This window comes from Equus quagga, chromosome 9 (assembly GCF_021613505.1).
Source record: "Equus quagga isolate Etosha38 chromosome 9, UCLA_HA_Equagga_1.0, whole genome shotgun sequence".
In the NCBI taxonomy this organism is placed as follows: Eukaryota; Metazoa; Chordata; class Mammalia; order Perissodactyla; family Equidae; genus Equus; species Equus quagga.
The window spans coordinates 93,694,992-93,716,478 of NC_060275.1; the positions used below are offsets into that span (position 1 = coordinate 93,694,992).

Below are 21,487 nucleotides of genomic sequence, written 5' to 3' on the forward strand. Positions count from 1 at the left end.
CGCGCGGAGGGGGCGGGGCCAGCGGCCGCGACTCCGCATGGGCGAGGGGAGGGCCTGTTCCGGAGAAGCCGGGCGGGAGGGAGGCGGGGCCGCGGCGGGCGGGAGGCGGGGCCTCGGCGGGGAGGAGGCGGGGCCACGGCAGCGGGAGGCGGGGCCCCTTTGAGGGTCATTGTGAGGGACACAGAGTGGCGTCAGTGTGCGTGGCACGAGCTGGGCAGGCAACATGAGGGCGGAGATAGGAGTCTGATGAGAGAAGACTGTGGAAAACAGCTTGTGGTTTTGACGATAATTTCTCAATTCCAGCCCCGTTTTTACAGATGAGGCAACGCAGGCTCGAAGTAGTGAAGTGGTTTGCTCGAGCCTCCCCAACTAGCCAAAGGCAGGATGCGATTGGACCGAACAACAGGTTTTTAAACTCTTTTCAATTCTCTTCAGCTGCCGCTTAACGAGATCTCTAATATTGCTCGTCTTGACCAATATGCATGAGAAATAACAGTAAAGATGACTTAAACTGAAACGACTTGAGGGAACACACATTTTAAAATAACATACTAAATGTTTTACCACCAATGTGGATGAAACTGTGCTGACCCGTTCATCCAGCACACTTTAATTCTAACTTTCTGGCCTCTAATCCTACATTTCTAAGACTAGTTTAGGTTAAGAATGAAGTTAAGGGATAATATTTAACCAGTAGTTTTCTTTTGATCTGATACACTGTATTACATACAGGATGGAAGATCTGTAAAACTGTTCCACCAAATTTGATAAGGTATCAAAACATATCCTAATTGTCATTAAAATGCATCAATATACCAATATATTTCAGTGTAATGTGGAATGTTTATATACGTCGGTTGTTAGGTGTAGGTGCTATTTGTCAACCATGTATGGTTCAAGAGAGAAAGTTTGGCTCCGTTGCTGACAAACATCTATTGTACAGGGTCCGAGTACTCAGTTTAGGAAGGCTGTCCCTCTCTTCCCTAATATCCTGCCCCCTGCACAATCAAACCCATTCTAAACCTCATCAAGTTTCTCCACACACCATGGTCCAACCACCCCGCTCCTCAAAATTCATACACCTGCCTTTTTTCCGAAGAAGGAAGATACTATCTGGCCCTAGTTCATTTGTAAATTGGTAACGAATAGGGACTGAGAAGTTTGAGTACAGAAAAAAATGGGACCATTCCCCATCTGAGAATGGATGGGGGAGGACAGACAAAAAGTGACAAAAGGACGTTTTTCTTCCCCCAACTACATCTGGTTTTGCTTACAACCTCTGAAAGTCACTTGCCTCTTTTTCCTCCCGAGGGAAGAGGGATTTATTTTTGCCTGTAACATTGTACAGAAATTTATAGACAATTACACTGGATATAAATTTGTCTAAAAGAACATCTTTTCAACAGATGGACTTCTAAATGAACGTGGACTTGGGAAATGAGGAATTCTCAAATGAAGTATCCATATAAATGACTACGAAAGGGAAGTAATTTGGGATAGGAAAATGTCTGTACATGGAAACTGATAATCAAAAATTGTTAAATGGAAATTCCACTAAAACTCTACGCACACATCAAAAAGTATAAAAGTTTAGTTCTTCACTCAAACTCACAACTTGTTGATCCAGTTTATGTTTATAACCTATAATTAACCTCTTGAGATGTGGGTGTTTAAAAACAAATCCTGAATACAGCTATCTTGTTTTTGTCCAAGGTTATATTCAATTGCCCAAATAAATAATGGCTCCCCCCACCCCGCTTAACCAATTTGGCTTTCATCAGCCACGTACAAGTATTTCAAGTGAACCTCTGACCTGAATTACCTGCGTAATGTAGATGATTTCAAGGTAAGTAGCCTAATTTAGACTCTTTCAAGATAAAGTAGCCTAATTATACACTCAAGAAGGGCTTTCTTAGCAGAAAACTAAGGAAAAAATGAAATATAATATTCATCCTGCCTATATAGGTTTAAAATAAAGCCATAAAAGGCAAGTGATAACTAGGAAAGACATCTAGAATAACCTTTCAAATTAGTAAAAGACATCTACCACACAAAAGCATCAGTCACAAAAGAAAAACCAATACCTAGCCAACAGTACTCATTTTTGTTCCTATCAAAATGACATATTTCACCATTGACAGGGGCACAAGGAAATGAACACTGTAACCTCTAATGAGGTACAATATTTAGAGGAACAATCAAAATATCTTAATGTTAATAATTTTGGACCTGAGTTCCACTTATAGGAAATCACAAGTGTTGTACAAAGTAATTTACATAGTATTTGCTGTAAGCACCTATACCAGAAAAAGATAAAACTGAAAATACCCTACACTAAGGGACCGATTATACAGCTATGGTATAGAGTGGAATACTGTGCAGTTAATCATGTTATATATATGACAAAGACATTCGAAAATGATTAATGTGAAATAAAATGGTGACAAATCACCACATCCATGATCCAATTTTATTAGTTACTAACATGTATGGCATATCTATCTGCCCATCTCCTCAGCAGCCACCCACCTGTTCAAGGCCACTGGCACCCAGAACCTTGTCTTTCCCTGTTACTAATCCACTCCCAGGACCTTAAGCTCAGTGTTCTTTGCTTCAAAGTTCTTTCATAAGGGGAGAAATTCAAATATTCTGGTGCTAACAACTGTCGCACTTTTTTTCCTTTTACTATTAATAAATAGTTCATACCCACTGTTTCTAAATTAAATTTATAACCTACAAAATGCTTTCAACACATGTATTAACTCATTTGATTCTCAAAACCTAAGAAGTTTTACTGTATTCTTTTTCCAGGTGAGACAACAAGATCAGAGATTTGCTTTTCCGAGAGGCCTCATTAATTGGTGACTCAAAGACCCAAACTTGAGTAAGATGTTTTCCTTGCATCCAGTCTACCCGCACTTTACCATCCAAAACTATGCTCTACAAGCAAAGGGCCTGATGCTATGTCTTACAATAATGACCCAATACACGTGTTTAAATTTCAGTTTTGCTAAACCCCAAATTTTAATCTGAGAGAGCAAGCCTAAACTTTAAATGTGCTACATTTTTAGTAATACCATACAAGCTTTAAAACGACAGACAGAAGTTAACTGATGAGTTCTGGTGATATTTGAAAAAACACAGACACCACTGAAGCCACAGATTTTAATTTTCCTTTCTTTTAAATGCCACACTAATTAAAAATAAGACAGTCCTGGATAATAAAAGTATTTACACATGGAATACAAAATAAATATAAAATAACTGAAAACAAATTATCCATTAATTCATTTTGTATTTCCACTGTTCATCTTCTGTTTCATTTTTCTTTGCCTTTTGTAAATCCTTTTCTTTCTTGCTTTCAAATCAACTTTTGGCTCTGGTTTTACCCACTGTATTTCTATTGGTTTTTCCTCAGCTGGTGTAACAAAAACATCTGCAGTGGGATCATGTGGAAGAATAGTCTTTGGTTCTTTCTTTCTCAGCTTCTGCACATCTTTCACTTGCTGTTTCTCTTTGTATTTTGCAGCTGTGATGGATCTTATGATACGCCGATGCTAGAAACAAACAGATGTTTTTGAAATAAAAATAAAGACTATATATGGCAATGATATTCACTTATGAATGCTATTTCCCTTCTCCCTGTGTCATTTAAAAAACAGTTAATTTACAAGACTGTATGCAGCAAAACCAAATTCAGTTTCACAGTTAACAGAACAATAATTACTTGACATTTGGGCCAGAACTCTGGGACGTTGAGGACCACTGAACAACAAAAACAGCTTACCATGTTTGGTGACTGGTAGTGAGGATTTTCATATAAAGTTGGTCCTCCAAAACTTCCCTGGAAAATCTTTATGAGATTTAAGACAAAACGAGGTCCTATTTCTACAAGAGCAGCATCTTCTTCTATGATCTTTAATAAAAAAACAATTCATTTTGGTTTGGATATACTATTCCTGAAAGGTATACTGGCTATAACTTCATTACAAATGTGCCTAAAAGAACTGATAATAAAATTAAGGTGGAAGTGAAACTTGGCAAGCATCAAATCATCAATATTTTCTGAAATATATTACTAGTTACAGGTAGTTGTCATAGGAAAATATAAATATTTTCAGTGTGTTCTTTTAAAATTGAATAATTTTGGGGCGAGCCTTGATGGCCTAGTGGTTAAGTTCAACATACTCTGGCCTGGGGTTGGTTTCCAGGAGAGGACCTACACCGCTAGTCGTCAGTGGTCATGCTTATATACAAAAAGTGGTGGCAGCTTATATACAAAAAAGAGGAAGACTGGCAACAGATATTAGCTCAGGGAGAATCTTCCTCAGCAAAAAAAATAAAATTGAGTAAATCCAATTTAGTCCATATCCTGTTTCTCACAATGCAAATATTCTTGAAAAGCTGTGGTTAAATGAATTTTTTAAACTTCGACCACTATAACAAATTGTATTAAAGCACCCTACAGGGATCCTTTAAAAATTTAAATTAACCCCTAAATTGTTTTCGTAAATCTAATTCAAATTTAAAAGGTATATAAAAGGATACATGGCCAAATTAATTTTTGAATAGGTACTGATTGTGGCACTTCTGAACTACAAATAACCTGTTGATTCAGGTATATCTGTCCTCAGAGGTTAAGAAGGAGGTTATATTTAAGTCACATTGCCAGGTACCCAAAATAACACAGAAAGGAGCCCAGTTTACTTCATATGCTGTCTGAAATTTTATCTTGCTGTTCTCTTCCACCTCTCCACTTTTGTGCAGACTTATTATTCTGCCAAACTTCTGCTTCAAGATTTCCAGAATCATCTCTCCTCCTGAATGAGTCACTGTATGACTCACCTAATAGTTCTCACTGAATGCCTTCTACAGGGGTTATGTTTTTCTAAGTCTTAACCTCCCCTCGCCACCAAGAGATTCTAACCCCTTGGGAGAGAACCTTATGTTTTACTGAATATATAGTGACTTGTTAGAAAACTCACACTGCATTATCAACTGATAGCCATGAAAAGAAGTAGGTAGAGATCACTCAAGATATGAGACAGTAGTTATTTGCTGCTACTCTGTGGGGAAAAGAAAGATATTTAAAACAAAAGGAGTTACTATTCTGTGTCTATAAATGCTGTGTCCTAATTTATTTCAAAGCATAATCAAAAATTAATTAAAGCTAACCTGAAAGTTCCGAAACCATATCCTATTATCCAAAATGGCGAAAGTAAACACATGGTCCACAAATGGTTGGCTTTTGGGATGATACCGTGGTGTACTAAAGATCTGGTTTAAAAAAAAGACATGTTAGTTCCTTATTCTATGGCCTATCATGTGTTTTAGGTAGCTAAGTTAACAAAAAGTCCAAAGGAAGACACCCATTTATAACATATTACTAAAAATACTTTCCAGAAAAGATATTTACCTGAATTAAGAGTTCTTTTAACAAAGCATAATGTGGTAATTCATCAAAAGCCTATAAAAATAAAGTGAACATATTAACAACAGCGACTGTTTTGTCTAAAATTGTGCTTGTTGTTTTTAATGTTAACTAAATTGAATTATATAACTATATCCATTAAAAAACCACCACGCAGAGTAAGAAAGTTAGATCTCACACACTAAATGAGAAACTTACAGGGTCAAAGGACAAAAGGGGTCGAGAACCTCTCAGACAGTTTCCAGTCATCTTCAGTTCAGCTAGGGTATGAACTAGGAAAAGTATAACAACAAAAATAATTATAACTGGCACAATTATCCCAAAAGATTACTTCAATTTTCTCATAAAAAATTTTAAATCGAGCCAACTTACTATTTTGGACAAGGAATTTAGCAGATGGTCCATGAGGTGAATTTGACAGCCTGAAAAATATGAAGGAAGCTTTCTCAACTAATTAGAACTTAGAATGTCGTAAATGCTTACTACCTTTTCAGTTTAAAAGACACCATTATATGCTCGTAATAGTCATATATTTAATTTTCTTTAAAGGTTTCAACTTTTGTGAACTCAAATGAGTTTGCTTCATTCCCTGGCCCCATCTTTTTACATGAAGACTGAAAGGAGCCTATAACTTAAGAAGTACAAAGAATAAATCCATTTTAAAAAACAAGTTCCACCAAGTCTTAATTAATACATTCTCTTACCACATATAGAGATCCTGTTTCTTCTTAGCTTCAAAATAAATACATTTATTGCAGTTTTTCATTTCACAAACCTAAATGGGGCAAAGTATAGAAAAACAAAATAGTGAACAAAAATGACTATAACAATATGCAATTAATATCTAGATTTTGCCAAAAATACTTAAGCAGGTTAATAAGCTACAAAGGTCTAAATCTAAATAAATTTATTTATTCACAGAAAAAAATGCTTCAAGGTCCTCTTAGGTATTCTGCCCAAGGTAAAGTAGATGTTCTGCCCAGCTCTTTGGTAGAAGCAAGGATTCTTTTTGGCCTAGCATTTTAAAGTAACTGGCCTCACTTCTCATTACTGGGAGCCTCTTCTTCTGACTACAGTCCCATGCACAAACTACAAATTACAAGGCCAACAACAAACGCCCTAGGGAAACAGTACTCTACAATTAGCCTCACCAATCTTAAGAAAATATAGTCCTTAGAGAACCAAAGCCATCCTTTAGTAATAGGCATGATTTTTAACTCCTCAGCTTTTCTTTCTGAGGAAGATTAGCTCCGAGCTAACTACTGCCAGTCCTCCTCTTTTTGCTGAGGAAGCCTGGCCCTGAGCTAACATCTGTGCCCATCTTCCTCTACTTTATATGTGGGATGCCTACCACAGCATGGCTTGCCAAGCGGTGCCATGTCTGCACCCGGGATCTGAACCGGCAAACCCGGGCCGCCGAGAAGCAGAACGTGCAAACTTAACCACTGTGCCAGCCCCATGCTTTTTGATTTCAACCTTAAGAAATTTAAGTCTTTTCTTTCTCATCTGTATTATCACTTCTGTGACTTGCTTCTATAAAATCACTAAGGGACTGATGAAAGGCAGAAGAATACAAAACTTATTTCAAGCTGAATTAAACTTCAGCATCTTGAAAGTTTACAAAGTCACACTTGAGAAATATGCAAAAGCAATACAGGAATGAAGTCTTGAATTGTTGTAACATTCATAAACTATCTAATATAGTGTCCACAAACTCTAAACTACTTGAGACTTTAAACCTAATAACTTAAAAGATTCTTAGATACAATGTTTTATTTCTCACTTGTCTTAGAATAAACACAACACTAAGTTGGTTGTTTTCCAGTTGAGCCTCAGTTGCTGGAAACCCATACCCTGTTTTATTTCTCCTACCTTCACTTGAAATTACAATACTTGTTTATGGCCTGTCTCCCCCATTAAAACGTAAACTCCATGATAACGGGGCGTTGTTTTGTTAAACATGGTTTCCACAGCATGCAGAATAATGCCATCATATAGCTGAAGTTCAAAAATTTGTGCTAAATGAATAAAAGAAACTTTTCATATATAGCTAAAGAGAATTATCTTAAAACAATTCTAAGTTTTTAAAAATTTACTTTAAGATGTAAGTTTACTATCTTCAACAATACTTTGAAAATTTAACCTATTCCTAGTTTGTAATACCTTAAGAGCAAACACCACATACATCACTTTTAATACTGGCAAAATATTTTTACAATGTGGCTTTTTGGGAATATTTAATAGGTGTTTTAACGTTGTTTTATATATGATAGTTTTTTATGAGTACCTACTATGAATTTAGTACTGTACTAGACATAATGAGAAAAAAAAGAATGAAATATAATCCTTGTCCTCAGGAAATTTCAATATGCTTGTTGAGACAAATATAAGAATGATCATGAAATAATATATACTGAAGCACTAAACTATGAGATATAGACAGTGAGTACTATATAAATTTAGAAGGCAGATTATTGAAGTTAACACTTTTATAAGTATCTTTTACTAAACAATTTAGAAGTCATTGAATAACTGACCTATTTTTTTTTTTTTTTAAAGATTTTATTTTTTCCCCTTTTTCTCCCCAAAGCCCCCCGGTACATAGTTGTATATTCTTTGTTGTGGGTTCTTCTAGTTGTGGCATGTGGGATGCTGCCTCAGCGTGGTCTGATGAGCAGTGCCATGTCCGCACCCAGGATTCGAACCAATGAAACACTGGGCTGCCTGCAGCGGAGCGCGCGAACCTAACCGCTCGGCCACGGGGCCAGCCCCCCAACCTATTTTTTATATGAACTATCTTTAGTGTTCCAAAATATTGTTTCTAAATAACAGTGTTCCTAGAATATTTCACTTTTATTACTTTCTGAAATTACCTCGTTAATCACAAATAACTTATCTTTACGATCCATTTTAGTATCTATAAAAAGAAAAAAAGAAAAAGCAAGTAAATAAAAGATTTCAAAGCTACTTCAATCCAATCACACAAGCTTTCTAGAAAATTATTCTAAGTGTTTTTATAATCTTCAGTTTAAATAAGATTTTATTAATTTCAAAATGATTAGATCTGAAAACACATGACCTCTTTAAAAATCTTCTTTATAAGTGTAAAAATGAGTGATTAAAAAACAGTCCTCAAGAATTATATACTGTGATCTAAGCAGTGTTTCTCAGACTTTCTGTATTCCATGAATTCCTTTCAAAAATGGAAACATTGTCACAAACCAAGGGCTATGTTCTAGGACTCCAGTTTAAGGAACACTCATTGAAAAAAATAAAATTTGAATGGAAGAATATTTCTTAAAATTTTGAATCATAGTTGCCAAAGAAAACAGATAAAAAACTAGTTTTACATTATCATAGAAAAAACTTATATAAATTCAGATTTCTCTTATTAGTTTCAGAAATCTAAAGATATTAACAGCAGACCCCAGTTTGAGAAACACTAGTCTAAAGAACTAAGGGATTACCTAGAATTAAAACCAAAAGCACCTCCCAATACAGGCACAAAAACAGCTGCATGACAGCAATGCCTCAGTTCCACCCTAAAAACTAGATGTTCTTCACTCGCCCGCAAGACACCCCATTCCTAAAAAGAACAGCTTGGCCTTTAGAAGTAGGCTGAGCCCAACTTAAAGGTCCTTCAAATCATACTCCAGGTCCATTAATTTTTTAATAAGAACAGTTTTTTAAAAAGATGCAGAAAGCAATAGAAGGCAGTCCTGAATCATTTAGAAAGACAAACCAGCTCATGACCTCCGAGAGCATTATAATGAAGGCATTCCTGGACCTTCAAGAAATGTTTTGATAATATTATGATATCTGTTTAAAGAAGTGAAGAGAATTTTAATGAATTTTGCAAAGAATTTCTAACAAAATGTTAATTGGAAAAATCTTGGCACTGAAAAGATAAACTTCTGAGGCATTGTGGTTCTTTACCTGACAAGGTTGAACAAATGAAGTGTGATTTGAAGTGGAAATATATAAATAGGTAAGTTTATAAAAGTAAATGTTTAAAGTATATGATACAAAGGCACCTGCTTTAGAATGAGGCATCAGCATTCTCAAGTCTTGCATTAAATGTCTTGTCCTGAAATTTATTCCTCTGGAAGAAAAGATGAGAATCCGCTCCTTATTTTTCCACTTGCCCTAAAGAAAAAGAAAATGTTAAAAGATTTTAAAATCTCACACTGAACCTATCTTGTTCTTTTAAAGATAGTTTTAAAAGTATCCAGCTTTTTAAATACCCTACCATCCTCTAGTTTATCAAGACTATAGCCATAACTCCACCTCTCTCCCTGTATGTGTAATTCAGGGAACTGAGATGTTTCACTATACACAGAATCTTTCCACTCTTGAAATCAGAATGGACTCCTCGTTCAATATTCCTTGCACAAGAGCACTTTAATATTAATTCACTACTTACTAAGTTCCTACCAGGAGCCAGGCACTGTTCTTATGTGGGAAGATGGTCAACAAAGAAGCAAATCAATAAAGGCAGGGAGGCATGAATAGCATGAAATCCTTAGACAACCACAACATGTCTGTCACATAGGCCATAAGTGGCAAAACACCATGTGATGAAGCAAGAAAGGAAACCTTTACAAGTCCCCATTTTGTCTTACGTTATAGACAAAACTTAGATTCCTTATCTAAAGCAGCAGCAAGCTAAAGATAGCACTTAGTTCTAATGAAATAACACTGCCAATGGAAAATTTAACTCCTTATATATAAGGTAAATAGAGAGACAGAATAATATTCATAAAAAGCCTCCAGGTAGCAAGGCAAAGAATCCTGACCCCTTTAATTCAATCTCTCAGCAGCATTCACTGGCCACAGCTGCCACCCAGAAATGCTCTCCCTGACTTCCTTCTTTTTGGTTTTTCTTCTTCCATGTCTCCAATTCCTCCTCTTGACTCTAAAGATTCTTTCTTAGCCTTCTTTTGTTTCTGTCCTCTTCAGGACAGAGTTCTCATAATCATTCTCATAGCTTCGACTGTCAACTCTACAGAAAGGTAAGGAACTCTCTGGAGCACTAATAATCCAAGTATTTGACTCAATACTTCAAATCCAACTCTAGAATACTAAACCTTAAATCCAGTAAATTTCCTATTGGTTTTTCTGATGATGCCACCCCTCATTTCAGTCCCCTAGGCGTTGAACATTCCATTTGCCCTTATTCTCCCATATCATAAACACTACTAAATCTGTCAATTTGTCTTTGCAATAACTCTTAATCCTTTCTTATTCACAGTGCCCTCATTCAGATCCTTATAATCTTAAATCTCCTAAATGGCTAGTCTTCCCAGACAGGAGCTCCTCCAATAGTTATGGCAAGACTAGCACCAGCTTAACCTTTTTAAACCACTGCTCCAATCACATCCTTAACCTCCTAGGATTTTCTAAACAAACTCCAAAGTGACATAACTTTGACATTGGATTCTAAAATACATTTATGTTTTTACCTCACTATTGCCCAAATCAACCCTACACTTTAGCCAACCTGGCTCTATTTTTCAGATTTTCAGCATTTCTTCCACTTCAACACATCTGATCAGTTTTTTCCCCTCTCCCTGGTCTTGTTCTCTCTCATTTTTGAATATCGAAATCCTGCCCTTCCTTTGAGATCCAGTTCCAAGGCTAAATTATTCATGATCCCTTACCTGATTACCTTCAGGTAAAAATGATCTTATCTTCTACACTTCCATTGAATTTCTCATATTATGACTAAGACCATAGAGACTGTGGGGGATTGGAATTGGCCACCCCAAGATATGTCTCTTCAGCATGAGGATTATTTGGGGCTGGTTACGTTTAAAAAACTGCAGACAGGAAAGAAACTCTGAAAAGTAGAATTTACTGACCCTTTGTTAAGAGACATTTACATTGTAAAGGAAATCTTCGTCTGTAAAGGTATCTCCCTCTCTATACCAGGAAGGAGGGATGACCATATCTCTAGAAACTCTCATCAATGTGGAAAGCAAGGACTCAAATCTGCATAATAATCTTACTCTTGTTTGCTGTACTTGTCTGGTAACCTCCTGAAACTGACTCCCCCCACCCCCAACATCCTCCTTTGTCTTTAGCTGAAGATGATATTTAAGGTGTTGACTTCAGCCATTTTGGCGAGTTGCTCAGGTTGCCTGAGCCTCTCCCATGTGCACACGTTATAAAGCTTTGTTTAATTTTCTCCTGTTATTCGGTCTCGTGAATTTAATTCATTTCTCCGGCCAGAAGAACCCAGAGCGGGTAGAGGAAATGTCTTCTTCCCCTACAATACTAACATATTTCTTTCTAGTTCCTTAAGTGAAGAGCGAGAGCACTAACATTTATGGAAAGTTTACTACAAGTCCAGCTTATTCTTCACAAAAAGTAAATCACATTTTCTTCCTCCTAATTTGCAGATGAGAAAAGAGCTCGAAATGTGCCTGTCAGTTAACAGCAGGGCTTGAATTTAAACTTATCTTTACTCCTCGGAGCTAACTCCTTTCCTAGTGCTTGCCACCACATCACACAGGGTCATGGATTTTTCCTATGTGCTAGAGTATTATGCCAAGCGCGGGGGACACGGAAATTAATAAATCAAAGGCCATCCCTGTCTCTACAGTATTCGATGTAGCTTTTACTTAAGGAGCTTTCAGCTGAATTAAAGTTAGGTACAATAACTTGTGTTCACCTTCTTTTGAACAAAAACCATTCACTTTTACGTGAATTCTTAGTTCCTTCTAAACTCCGACATCTCAGGAGGAAGGGGTCACGTTCTAGTTTTGCAATCCCAAAGCCAAAGAAAATCTAACTTCACATAGTGCCCGGCACGTTAAAAGTCTGTTGAATACAAAAAGAGCTCATGCTATCTAATCTAGCTTTCATTATCTCTTGAGTTAAAGACCTGATCAAACAAATCAAGGCACTGTTAAAAGGACAGCAACTTTTTAAAGAACCGCATAACAAGGGTCAGGTGCCCTGACAGTAGCTGACTACGGCAGGACATGAAAATACCAATCACTGGGAGAGAGATGCTCGATAGCGAGAAATAACTTCAGGAAAAATAATGCCCTCTAAAAAAAACATGATAACGGAGTAACTAGAAGACAGAACACTAGAACTGAGGACCCCGTTAAGTCCTTTCCCTGTGAACCAGGTAAGTGCTCTGAAGTCGGCCCCGTTGTTCAGCCGGCCGCCTCCGAGAGGGCGGCCATGTGCACAAGGGTTAGACGTAAACGTGGTGGCCAATCTAACCCAGAGGAGAACTGAGACCGAGCTCCCGTAACACCGGGCAACTATGAAAACAGCAGAGCGGTCGTCAGGCAAGCACCCCCAGGCAAGGCGCGTGCAGCCGCGGCCGCAGGTGTCACCCGGTGGTAGCCCTCTCTACCTTGCAAACGGGGCCTGGGATACGGTCTCTCTCTTCCTCCTCCGCCTCCTCTGCCATGTCGCGCCGCTTAGCTGTCGGCGTAGCATCTTTTTCGTTTCTTTTTGGTTTCTTCGCCTGAACCGCCAAGCCCCCACGCCGTTTCCTCTTGATCGCCGCCATCTTGCCTTGCCGCCTTCGCTCTCGGCCTTCCTTCCGGCTCAGCCGCTCGCTCCCCTTTTCCGATCTCTATGGTACCGTGCGCCGGCTCTGTGGTCCTCCTTCAGCTCTATGGTGCCTCTTTCCCGTCTCTGTGGTAGTGTACGCTCGGCTCTCTAGGCCTCGGGAGCTCTGTGGTGACGGTGGCCGAGGTGGCTTGTTCGTCCGAAAAGAGTGGCGGGAGCCGCTCCACTTCCTCCTGGTTTTCCCGGGAGCTCGCTTTCCCGGTGACCTGGCTGAGAAGGGCTTTCAGGCGTCCGGACTCCGCCGCAAAGGTAGGGTCTCGGCGTCAGTCAGCGTGCTGCCCCGCGGCGGGCCGGTGAGCGGAGTTGTCTGAGACTCCTGGAGGATCCTCAGAGGGACCGGGGCGCGCCTCCGATCGCGTATTGTGTTAGAGGCGCGATTGGGGGCGCCGGACAGCTCAAAACCGACTTTGGGGGGATGCGTAGCCCCCGTTTTGCGTGGCGAAACTGGCCCCAAGGAGAACTACCGAGTTAGGTGTCTATTTTAATTGTTCGCAACTTTTCAGGTGTTACTGTCCCCTTACTAATGACAAGGAAACTTGTCATTAGTAAGATAGATAAGATAGAAAGATAAATAACTTCTCCCAAAGTTACAGGGACAGTTAAAGTGGCAGAAGTGGGGTTCTGTCCTGGTCGACTGAGTTCATCGCCCCGGCCTCTCCCACTTGCCTCAGGGCGGGTTGAGATCGTGGGCCTCGCCAGCACTGATGGGGAGTTTTATTGTCGAATCTCATCAGGTGTTTCGTGATCCCCGGGAGCAGGTGCTGGCACCAGGAGCATCCCTTGGGGCCGAATGTGCCGTGGACGATGCCCCTCCTAACCCAACAGATCCAAGATGAGAATGACTACAGCTTAGTGGCCAGCCTTGACAACGTTAGGAATCTCTCCACTGTCTTGAAGGCTATTCATTTCCGGGAACATGCCACTTGTTTCGCCACTAAAAATGGAATCAAGGTTACAGTGGAAAATGCAAAGTGTGTGCAAGCAAATGCTTTTATTCAGGTATGGAAGGAGGCGCCTTTAAGCCTGTGACATATGATATTCTTCACCCAGTTTAGTGAATTCCTAAGGTCTTAATACACATCATTTAAGTTAGAGAACAGTGTATTGTTATTTGAATCTTTTTCCCTCCGGGTAACAAGTTCTTTTCCCATCTTGTTTTAGAGATAATGGTTAATAAGAATGTCTGAAATATATTAAGCTAAACTGTAGGGCAAGCGCTCTGCTGAGTGTTTCTATGTTTAACTCATTTCATCTTCAGTAATAATCCTATAAGATAGGTTCTGTTATTATTCCCATTTTACATATGTGGAAACTGAGGCACAGATTAAATGATTTGCAAACAGTCTCACAGCTGGGAAGAGAACCCAGAACATTTGTTTCCAGAGTACATGCTCTTTACCTCTACCTCCCTATTATTAAAAAAATACTTTTTTCTTTTATTGTTTATAATAGAATCTTTTATTACAAAGTAAGATTTTGTATGGTTCAGATAGGATTTCAGATTTAATTTAGCATTTATTTGAACACTTAAGTGCACAGTATGACCTCAGGTATAGAGGGATAAATAAGACATGGTTCCTGTCCTTAAAAGAAATTGAAAACTAATATCACTCACGCATTATCAGGTTATTTGGCAATTTTTCCAAGTGACCTTAGCCATCCTGATGGGCACAAAAAGGAGACGAGGGAGACTCATGTGAGAGATAGTATAGATCCAAGAAGCTAGATGAAGGACCCCTCATAAAGTTTTCCATGGGACCTAAATCACTGTTGCACATTTAACTATTGACTAGGAGTACATATTCTAATGGATAATAACGGAAAAAGCTTATGATGTTTTGATTGGTATTCAGAAATGATTTTCATGGGGTCAGCACAATATTGTTATTTTTTAAACATATAAAATGAAATCTAGAACCTTATGTGAGTTTTCATTCTTTGATATACATAATTACGTTTTCATCTTTACTTTTTTTCACAGGCTGGAATATTTCAAGAGTTTACAGTTCAGGAAGAGTCTGTTACTTTTCGAATTAATTTAACTGTTCTTTTAGACTGTTTGTCTATTTTTGGATCAAGTCCTATGCCAGGTGAACCATTTTGTTATCATTATAATGACGTAAAAGCATTATACAGAATGGTCAGAAAAATACAGAAAAAGTTATTAGAATATAAGTAATATAAACATTTCTTTAGAAAATTAATTGCCAATTCATTTTTCATTGTTCACAATCATGGATTCTGAATTTTCACAATAAAATAGAAAGTGTGCTTATCATTCTTCCCATGTTCGCAAAAATATTTACATTCATCTTTTAATTTACAAAGCTTTTGGGATTTTAAATTTGAACTGACCAAAAGAAGACTTTGAACATGTCTTAAGTATCTTTAATATTGTGAAATAAGTTTTAATTGCTTCTTTTTCCTAACTTGTCCAGAATTACAGTTAGTGGCAGAGAAAAATTGAAACCAATTCTCCTGACTTATGGTTTACTGTGTTCAAAATTTGTTTCCTTTTTTTCTTTATGCCCTGTTTGTAAGTTATGACTAGTTTCCTAAATGTTTTCCTTTAAAATATATATATTTTTTATTTGTTTAGGGAATAGGAATGTTTTTTAGAATAGTGAATTCAGTTGCTATTGATACAAAAATAAAACTACAAGGAACCCCCAGAAGAATGGTTTTATTTCATAGGAAAGAAATGTGCAAATTAGCTAGGGAAAATTCAGTTGTTGTTCTCTAGAAAATATGTTTTAATTTTGTACTGACAATTCCATTATTATTAATTTTACATTTTCTAATGCTGTGTTCCCCAGGTGGTTTTTCATAAGAGCATCTTCTTTCCCCCATTCCTCGCTGTGGCTCTCCATCCAGTAAGGGAAAGGAGCTAGACTAACCTGTCATATTCCTCCTCCTCTCTAGTGGTTTGCAGTGTCAAAACCCACACCACCATTAATCACCCTCTCTTTTTCTCCTAATTTGATCTTAAAATTTGAGGAAATGTAAAGAATATCTTCCAATGGAAGAGGTTAGAAGGGTCTTTATCATAGTGAACATACTGACATTATAGTACAATGTCAAAGCACTCCACTGTTGCACAAAGTGAACCTTCCAGAAATAGCATGGCCTGTTCTGCAACAATTCCATTACTTGCAGTAATGGTCCATGTAGATTCTCCATCCTGAAACTGTATATATATAAAATCCATAAGCTATTTCTGAGGTGTTCTTGGCAAAATGGAAAGTGATTTCAAAGAGTTAGATTACATCTTGTTCTGGTTCCCAATTTTCTTGCAGTTATTTTTGGAATTATCTACACACAGTTGACATCACGGAAGAAGTAATCCCTTCTTATAAGGAGATACATACCTATATGCTAGAAATTGGGCAGAATAAAGTATTCTTGCGGAGTTTTCTGTATCAGTTGAGGAGAAGCTGACCCCAGAGCTGTAAAGCTAAGCCCAGAGTGTGATTTGTTTCTATTGCAGGGACTTTAACTGCACTTCGGATGTGTTACCAAGGGTATGGTTACCCTTTGATGCTGTTTCTGGAAGAAGGAGGAGTGGTGACAGTCTGTAAAATCAATACTCAGGAGCCCGAGGAAACTCTGGATTTTGATTTCTGCAGCACTAATGTTGTTAATAAAGTTATTCTGCAGTCAGAGGGGCTCCGTGAAGCGTTTTCCGAATTGGATATGACGAGTGAGGTCCTGCAGATCACCATGTCTCCTGACAAGCCTTATTTCAGGTACTTGAACACAGCGCAGTGATGGTGAATGTTCTACTTCCACCTCTGCTTAGGATGCAGAACTTTTATTATCCAGCTTCTGAGAATTTCCAGAACTTTAGAGAGCTTTTACTCTTACCGCATACTTTTACAGATCAGGAAGCTTAAGACCCAGGAAGATTAGCTCACTAAAGCTTCATCATTAGGTAGTGTTGTTTCTAGATGAGTAGCGCAACTCCTAATTCAGAAACTAGTGGTCTTTGCATTGTTGTATTGCTTACTGCTTAGATCAAGTTACGTCCTGAGGAAAACTGGGCTTAAACTTTTGGAAAAGGTGTTTGTATTATATGGTACATCTCTTTTTCTTTCCTTTCAGGTTAGTACAGGATGGAAAAGAAAGTTAGATGTTTTCTATACACAGTCCATTCACTAGTATCTATTGGTCACCTGCTATGTGCATAGCTACCTTATTAAGCACAACAGGAATAGCTTAAAATCAAGGTGAAGAGGAGATATGTGAAACAGCATAGAAAGAACAAAATTGCATGCACTTAAGTACCAAAATAGTATATATAAATACTTAAGGAACCAGTAGATGAGTACTTAGGGAGAATTGGTCATGGTAAGCTTCCTAAGAGAGGGCAATTTTTGGCAGGAATCCAATGTCAAAAACCATCAATCTGCTCCTGATATTCTGACCCACCAAGTTATGAGGTGGCAAGTCTTTTCAAGATTAGAATCAGTTTGGAGAGAGGATTTAAATATTCTCTTTTGAAATATTTCAGAAGATTAAAGAGTAAATGAGCTAAATACATATGGAAGAGGTATAAGTTGTTCTCTATATATCTACTTTAGAAGAACTGCAGGCCCTTCTCATAGCATTAGGCAGTTAAAAATTTGGCTCAGGATTGGTTAAAATGTTAACCAAAATGGAACCCAGTGGAACCCTACTTAGGCAGTGATATGAATTAAAATTCTGGGCATTTTAACAGAGTATTTCAGAGGATGCTCATTTAAATGATCTTTCTCAGCATGGGTAACTAGATGGATCATGGTATGTTTCATCTCAGTATGGGAAATGATTTGGTGGTCGGGAACTGAGAGTAAATTTTTCTGAGTAAAATTTGAGGTGCCTGTGATGCTGGGGAGCAGTTGGATGTATGGCTAGAGAGCTCAGGAGATAAGCCTAGACTAGAAATTTAGGTTTGGGAGCCCTCATGGTGGCTGGACATGGATGAGATGGCTCAGAGAAAGAGGTCATGTTAGAAGAGAAAAGATGAATCCTCAGGAAAACCAGCACCTAGTCTTCTCTCACTGTGCTCATATAGTACTCATCAATGTGCTAACCCTATATCAAATGATCGATGAGTTCTTGCAGATTAAGTAAGCATATAAACATTTGTAAGCTGTCGACACACAAACTGCTGATATTACCAAGCAAGGAAAACCATATAACAGCCTGAAGAGCAGCCTAAGATACAGAAAAGCCGTAATTGCTTGTGGTAGTAAAGGACTCCAGGCTTGTAGCTGATGTAGATCGGGGTCTTCCATCACTCCTCAACTCTCTCCTCTGTTATATAGTTCTGATTTAAGGATGAGGAAAGGTCAGTATCAGAATAGGATTAAGGTAATGAAATTGAGGCAAACACTCCTGGATTCCTTTGCAACTGATTTTTTTTCAAAGCTGTTTATTAGTTGTTAGTTCCCTGGTACTCCTCCAGCATCCTATGGGAATCTTTATTATGGTAATTGTTATAGTGTATTGTCAACATTTTTTACATATCTGTTTCATTCAGCAGAATGAGCTTCTTAGGAAAGTTTTTTTTATTTGGATCCCAAAGCAGCTTATTGTTGGACAAATGAATAAATGAGTTGCTCATTTTCTACTGTAGGTTATCTACTTTTGGAAATGCAGGAAGCTCCCACCTTGACTATCCCAAAGATTCTGATTTGATGGAATCATTTCATTGTAATCAGACTCAGGTCAACAGGTCAGTTCTTAATATAGAGGTTGCCACTGATGATGAAGGTGAGGCTAAATACCAAATTTCTAATAAATAATTTTTTTAAAAAAAAAAACTTTGAATCTCTTGATGAAAATGTAGCATTTAAAAATCCACAGTAGGTTGCTGGGTTTACTTGGGGATTTGGGGTTCTAATAGTGAATTAAATTTTAAAAATGAAGAGAAAAGATTGGCAAATTGGACAAGTAGTTGATTTTATTCTTATATTTGCTCCTTGGTAGTTCTTGGCTAATTTTCGTTCTTTACTTGGAGTATGAGCACTGCTTTAAGTTGTCCAAATAACAGCTTTTTTTTCCTCTTCTACAGATACAAGATTTCTTTACTGAAACCCTCTACAAAGGCATTAGTCCTGTCTTGTAAGGTATCTATTCGGACAGATAACCGAGGATTCCTCTCATTACAATATATGATTAGAAATGAAGATGGGCAAATATGTTTTGTGGAATATTACTGCTGCCCTGACGAAGAAGTTCCTGAATCTGAGTCTTAAGTATGACAGTTCACTGTGATATTTCTGGATACATTTGTGATAGGTCATGTTCTCATTCTGGGTATAGTCCACTTCATTGTTTCTTACTGGATTTCCTAAAGGGAAGAAGTGTGGTGGAGATGGAAGCAAGGTCCCTGTAGCCTACTAGTTGCTGTGTGTTTTGTAAGTAAATGTTTTCATGTAGTCATAGGTTATCCAGTACTGGACTATCCTGTGGTTCTGTCTTTTGAACGCATGGGAATCATCATAAGCCAAGATGAATAAATCATATGCTCTATTCTATTTAAGTAGGACATTTCAAGAGTCTAAAAATTTAAAGTTTGATGAAGCCATATCTGAGATGTTCTATTATTTATTTACTATTAGAAAAAGCAAAGGCAAATGGTCATTGCTTATTTGTTGGAATTCCGGAGACTACATCTTAAAGCAGTAATTCTCCAAGTGTCGTAGCCAGATCAGCAGCATGAGCGTCACCTGGGAACTTGTCAGAAGCTCTGAGGTGGCCCAGAGATCAGGAGTTTAAAAAGCTTCTCTCCAGGAAATTCTGATGCATGCTAAAGTTTGAGAACCACTGTTCTAAGGGATACTTTTTTAAAAATAGCATTTAATTGCATTGAAGTAATTGCTTTACATCTCATTTCCTCACAAACCTTCTGAAGTTTAGCCATCACCAAACAAGTTTGAATAATTATATGATTTATTTTTAAATTATACATTTTGAAGAAGACTATGAACAAGATATAAAGTAGTCTTCAGAGATACAGATTTTCTTTTTGTTCTCAAAACTGTTGAGTGCAGTAAGTACTTGTTGGATACCATCTCTTTGCCTTTAAGAGTTTCTCAACCAAACCAAGGTGTAGAAAACCAGTTATTAAGTGATTTTGCACTTTCTTGGGTAATTTCCAATGAAATAATTTTTGTGGCATGTAGATATTGAATAAAGTGTAATACTAAAATTGTCTTATTTTTCAGTAGGAAAAAAATCTAACTTAAATGAAGTTTCTGTATGAGGTAGCAATAGCTCAGTGTCTCTAGGTAGGCAGGCACTTTGGGCCTTGTGAGTGGGACAGTTCTTCATGGGAAGAAACTGCCAGCCCATTGCAGGATTCATTTAGCCCCCTGGCCCTTAACCACTAATGCCAATCATTGTGACCACCCCCTCCACCAAATAAAAGCACCCCCGTACTATTGATAGTTGAGAACCGTTGAATGATAGTCACCAAAATTTGCAGGTGTATTTGGACCGCCCTGCCTTAAAATAGGCCACATAGCATCAGAGGAAATTGGTTTGGGGGTTATTGCAGCCAAGCACTTCAGAGAAATGCTCCCCCAGAACAGCGGCAGGTGCTAGTCATAGGCCCTTGTGCAATTCTGGGTATCTGGCCAGGGTGAGTACCTGATAACTCATAGGTCTCCCCAGCAATCTCAGGATGCCAGCTGGTACGAAGTAAGTTGGAGTTTTGTAAAGTACGGTATATGTTCAAGAAGGAAATGAATGGATCTACTAAATCTCCAAAAATATTTTGTTTAAACACAAAGAACAGAACAGATCTAAAACGTAATTCTGAAACTATTTAACCAGTCAACATTTCAAGGACTACTGTTTTCCTTTAAATTTAACAGTGCAGGGGCCGGCCCGGTGGCGCAGCGGTTAAGTTCGCACGTTCAGCTTCTTGGCGGCCCAGGGTTCGCTGGTTCGGATCCCGGGTGCGGACATGGCACTGCTTGGCAGCCATGCTGTGGTAGGCGTCCCACGTATAAACTAGAGGAAGATGGGCACGGATGTTAGCTCAGAGCCAGGCTTCCTCAGCAAAAAGAGGAGGACTGGCAGTAGTTAGCTGAGGGCTAATCTTCCTCCAAAAAAAAAAAACAAAAAAAACAAAAAACAAACAAACAAACAAAAAAACAGTGCAGTTATTTTGGGGTTTTGTTCACTGGTGTGTGTAGCACCTAGAACCATGCCAGTATATGCTAGGCATTCAATAAATATTTGTTAGATGAAAGAACATCCACTTTCAGATTATCTTCTAGCATCTTATTAGTCACTATTTAAGTCTAGTTATTTAGCTCTGAATTTATTTTGATCTAATGTATTTTTTAGAAGTTGAACCTGGAAAGAATTTGAAATAGATATGGATTTAATAAGCCTGACATTTTTGCACATTTAAGACTTTCATTTTAGCTGCACATGTCTTTAACTATTTACAATTCAGAAGCTAATGAG

General features: G+C 38.0%; 2 protein-coding genes and 1 long non-coding RNA gene across 5 annotated transcripts; 2 read left to right on the forward strand and 1 right to left on the reverse strand.

Annotated features, from left to right (window-relative positions):
* Window positions 1–185: 185 nt before the first annotated feature.
* LOC124245190 (uncharacterized) lies at window positions 186–3,781 on the forward strand. The gene is made up of 3 exons (XR_006890214.1): window positions 186–406; window positions 2,812–2,884; window positions 3,530–3,781. It is a non-coding gene; the product is annotated as an uncharacterized LOC124245190 (long non-coding RNA).
* Window positions 3,237–12,986, reverse strand: BRIX1 (biogenesis of ribosomes BRX1). Its single transcript, XM_046672464.1, has 10 exons — window positions 12,804–12,986; window positions 9,466–9,577; window positions 8,305–8,348; window positions 6,136–6,206; window positions 5,804–5,853; window positions 5,630–5,703; window positions 5,417–5,467; window positions 5,176–5,277; window positions 3,788–3,916; window positions 3,237–3,557 (listed from the first exon to the last, which is right to left on the reverse strand). Exons 1-10 carry the CDS (start codon window positions 12,960–12,962, stop codon window positions 3,288–3,290), a joined length of 1,062 nt encoding a protein of 353 aa, XP_046528420.1. The 5' UTR covers window positions 12,963–12,986; the 3' UTR covers window positions 3,237–3,287.
* Window positions 12,987–13,076: 90 nt separating this feature from the next.
* Window positions 13,077–20,962, forward strand: RAD1 (RAD1 checkpoint DNA exonuclease). Of its 3 annotated transcripts, none has more exons than XM_046670911.1 (6): window positions 13,077–13,273; window positions 13,759–14,023; window positions 15,006–15,114; window positions 16,512–16,770; window positions 18,642–18,778; window positions 19,080–19,167. In XM_046670911.1, exons 2-6 carry the CDS (start codon window positions 13,829–13,831, stop codon window positions 19,097–19,099), a joined length of 720 nt encoding a protein of 239 aa, XP_046526867.1. In that variant the 5' UTR covers window positions 13,077–13,273; window positions 13,759–13,828; the 3' UTR covers window positions 19,100–19,167. The 3 variants fall into 3 exon arrangements, with proteins under 3 accessions (XP_046526867.1, XP_046526865.1, XP_046526866.1); XM_046670909.1 differs by having other exon boundaries at window positions 13,080–13,273; window positions 18,642–18,740; window positions 19,080–20,962; XM_046670910.1 differs by having other exon boundaries at window positions 13,080–13,273; window positions 13,783–14,023; window positions 18,642–18,740; window positions 19,080–20,962.
* Window positions 20,963–21,487: the final 525 nt, after the last annotated feature.

Coding starts and splice junctions, on each gene's coding strand:
- RAD1 (XM_046670909.1), top strand. CDS start 13,829: ATGCCCCTCCTAACCCAACAGATCCAAGATGAGAATGACTACAGCTTA. Junction 14,024..15,005: donor AAGCAAATGCTTTTATTCAG/GTATGGAAGGAG, acceptor TTTTTTTCACAG/GCTGGAATATTTCAAGAGTT. Junction 18,741..19,079: donor AATCAGACTCAGGTCAACAG/GTCAGTTCTTAA, acceptor CCTCTTCTACAG/ATACAAGATTTCTTTACTGA.
- BRIX1 (XM_046672464.1), bottom strand. CDS start 12,962: ATGGCGGCGATCAAGAGGAAACGGCGTGGGGGCTTGGCGGTTCAGGCG. Junction 8,349..9,465: donor GATGCCTCATTCTAAAGCAG/GTGCCTTTGTAT, acceptor TTCTTTTTATAG/ATACTAAAATGGATCGTAAA. Junction 6,207..8,304: donor AGTTATTTGTGATTAACGAG/GTAATTTCAGAA, acceptor TGCCCCATTTAG/GTTTGTGAAATGAAAAACTG.